The sequence below is a fragment of the Lolium perenne genome, chromosome 1 (genome assembly GCF_019359855.2).
Source record: "Lolium perenne isolate Kyuss_39 chromosome 1, Kyuss_2.0, whole genome shotgun sequence".
NCBI classification, from domain to species: Eukaryota; Viridiplantae; Streptophyta; class Magnoliopsida; order Poales; family Poaceae; genus Lolium; species Lolium perenne.
In genome coordinates, this window is record NC_067244.2 from 254,580,443 (window position 1) to 254,583,419 (window position 2,977).

The 2,977-nt window shown below is 48.1% G+C and overlaps 1 protein-coding gene across 1 annotated transcript; it reads right to left on the bottom strand.

Moving 5' to 3' along the window:
• Positions 1–471: 471 nt before the first annotated feature.
• On the bottom strand, positions 472–1,769 carry LOC127327476 (acetylserotonin O-methyltransferase 3-like). Its single transcript, XM_051354252.1, has 2 exons — positions 963–1,769; positions 472–834 (listed from the first exon to the last, which is right to left on the bottom strand). The coding sequence occupies exons 1-2, from the start codon at positions 1,755–1,757 to the stop codon at positions 532–534; spliced, it is 1,098 nt and encodes a 365-aa protein (XP_051210212.1). The 5' UTR covers positions 1,758–1,769; the 3' UTR covers positions 472–531.
• Between the last annotated feature and the right edge of the window lie 1,208 nt (positions 1,770–2,977).

The window sequence follows — 2,977 nt, forward strand, 5'->3', positions numbered from 1 at the left end:
GGTTTACTTTTGCGCTAGGTCGCATCAATGGTTTTCTGGTCCTTGGTCGGGTGCATTGTGCCTTGGTGGCTTGGTGCATAGCTGTTGCTAGGATTCCATCGTCGTAGCCAAAGGTGTTTCGAATCCACATGTTGTGGATTGTCAAGGGAGCTGACCGCTGAGTGTCCACATGATAACGGTCTATGGGTCGTTTGCCCTTTGCATCTTGTTCACATGTGAAAGAGACGTTTTGGAAATTTACATAGTATGTAAAATTTAATTTTGATAACTTGTTTTCTATTGCAATATATGTATAATACCATCGGATTTCTAATGTTTGTAAACTATTTTAGGAGGCAAACATTTTAATAGGTCCTTTTCAAGAAAATATAGTATATGGCAATACATTATTTAGATAAAATTCCATATCCCGATGTTTTATTAATATAATTACTAAATTGGCGAAAGATACACAGTGTAGAATCAGCCTACAATACTCAAACGGAAATACAACCGCTACCAGAACTCATGGTGAATGAGTACAAATTCAAATCATGGATAGAGTTCAATAATTCGTCGAATTCCCATCGTTGTACTAATCTTGTAGTCGGTGAACCCAGATTCGACGAAAATCTTTCTCCATTCATGCTCCTCTCGCTCAAGCCCGTCCATGCACATCATGAAGCCGTCGAGCAAAACCTCGGTCTCCGTGGAGACGATTCCATGTGACCCCTCGGACCCGACCACCATATCGATGACTATCACCTTTCCTCCTTCTTCCCTCCCCGGGATGGCTTTCTTGCACTGCCGCAGTATCTTGACGCAATCTTGGTCATTCCAGTCATGCAAAATCCACTGGAAACAAGATCATGCAGAAAAAATCTCTAAAATATCACTTGGCGTGCGTGGTAAGCAACACAAATTTGATAAGAAAAAAAAAAGAAATGGGCACAAATTTGCTAGTTCTAGTAGTTGTTGTATACCTTGAGTAGAACAACGTCCGCTGGTGGTATGTACTCAAACATATTGCCGGCGACGAAGGTCACATTGTCATGGGCCGGAGCCCCTGCCACGACGTGAGGGAGGTCCAGCACGTTGCACTTGACGTGTGGGAAGGCGCTCGCGATGGCCGAGGCCGCGGCGCCGTGGCCGCCACCGACGTCGATCAGCAAGCCCCTGAGGGCTCCGAAAACGGCGCCACCGTACTCCTCCCTTAGGATGTTGTCCATAGTGAACCGGCTGTCGGCGGCCATGCCGGCGTTGAAGATTTCGCCGCTTCGGCCTGCCGCTATAGTTTCCCAAATCGTGCGGCCGTTCGCCACCTGGAAGGGCGACATGGCCGCCGCCCGCTCGTCGGTGAACCACTCGCGCATGCTGAAGAGCGCGGCTACGAGGGACGAGCTTACGAACGCGCCCACCACAGGGGATAGATTGGCCCGGCCGCCAGTTCCGACGAGGAGGCGGGAGACATTGGTAAGCTTGTACACGGGGCCGCCGGCGTCATCGACGACGGAGAAGACGCCGGAGGTAGTGAGCACGCGCATGAGCCGGCGGAGGCTGGAGAGCTTCGTCGGGAGGATCCCGGTCTCGGCGGCGACGTCGGACAAGGTGGCGGCGCCGCCGCGGCGGTGGATGGCGTCGGGGATGCGAAGGTCTGTGGCGGCATTGAGCGCCAGTGACTTGACGAAAGCGAAGCAGTGGTGGTAGAGCTCGACCTGAGCTCGGAGCAACTCGTCGGTGCTCACGGCGAGCTCGTCTTGTTCGTTGAGCGCCGCCATTGTGTTTATGTGTATGCGGTGCGCTGTTATATCCATCTAGATTGGGGTTCTTCATTTATAGATAGGTGCAGTGCTAAGATTTCCATGAAACTTCTTCTGCTACTTGCCTGCGTACTTGTATCATGCAGTTTGCGTCCGGATAGCCATTTCTTGCCGTTGCTTCCTCCATGTAACCTTTCCAGTGTCCGTTTTTTGCCGTTGCTTCCTTCATGTGACTTTTCCTTCAGCTGGAACCTTCTTTTATCTCTCAACAGGCATCCTGGTCACAGTGAAATGATTTGAGCAAAGAAAAGAAAAAACACCTCCTTTTATTTTCATTTGTTCTGCTCGAGTTTTTCTACATCAACGACCCACAAAACAGTTATTTCCCCACGGTCCTCTTAGTGCAGCATTCCCAACGTTAACCATAACTTGTGGAATGCATCGACATGAATGAGACGTCGTGAAATAAGGATTTATTGCACCTGATGGATGCCCGTGGATTTCTTGTTGCTGGATGAACTACTCCCTCCGTCCCACCAAGATTGTCTAAGATTTATCTACAATTTTCAGATGAAGGAGTGTTTTCTCAGGCTCCGGTCATCACATTTCCTCTTGGATAGCTGTTGGTAAACATTTATCATGATAAATGTGACCGAAAAGAAACCACACAATCTCGTCACAATATGGGTATGTGATTATTGCTTAATCACATGAATAACAAAAATTTCATCACGAGCCAATATTAACTTCTCCAAATGGTAAATTGTTTGTCAGCGAAGAAAAGGTCCAACACATAATCATTTATATGTTCTCGAACTTTAAAGAAACCTTACTAATAAATGCACATGCCCAAATTGGTGTTTTTCGTGGACACCGTGTGGTAACCGAGTGATTCATGCATGCAACCATGTAGGATTTCTTTTGGTTTAAGTCGAAGTAGACCCACCATTTTTTCTCCATACATGTGGGCGTCACCGTCTTATTATCCAATGGTCACGAAAGCTTCAAGATTCGTTCATGCACATTTTGCATCCACATCCTGGACATAGTACATCGTTCCACCTCTATAGCAACCAACATGTACACGGTCCACTTTGTCTGCCTTCCGTGACTTTCTCCTCCTTATCCTCTCATGTGCCACCGTCTCCTCTCCTACACCTCCTTCTCTCTTCCTCCGTTTGCTGGCCGCTGGCGTAACTGGGGAGGAACTCGCCAGGCATACTCGCTGGAGCAAACCT

Coding starts and splice junctions, on each gene's coding strand:
- LOC127327476 (XM_051354252.1), bottom strand. CDS start 1,757: ATGGCGGCGCTCAACGAACAAGACGAGCTCGCCGTGAGCACCGACGAG. Junction 835..962: donor CGGACGTTGTTCTACTCAAG/GTATACAACAAC, acceptor TCTTGTTTCCAG/TGGATTTTGCATGACTGGAA.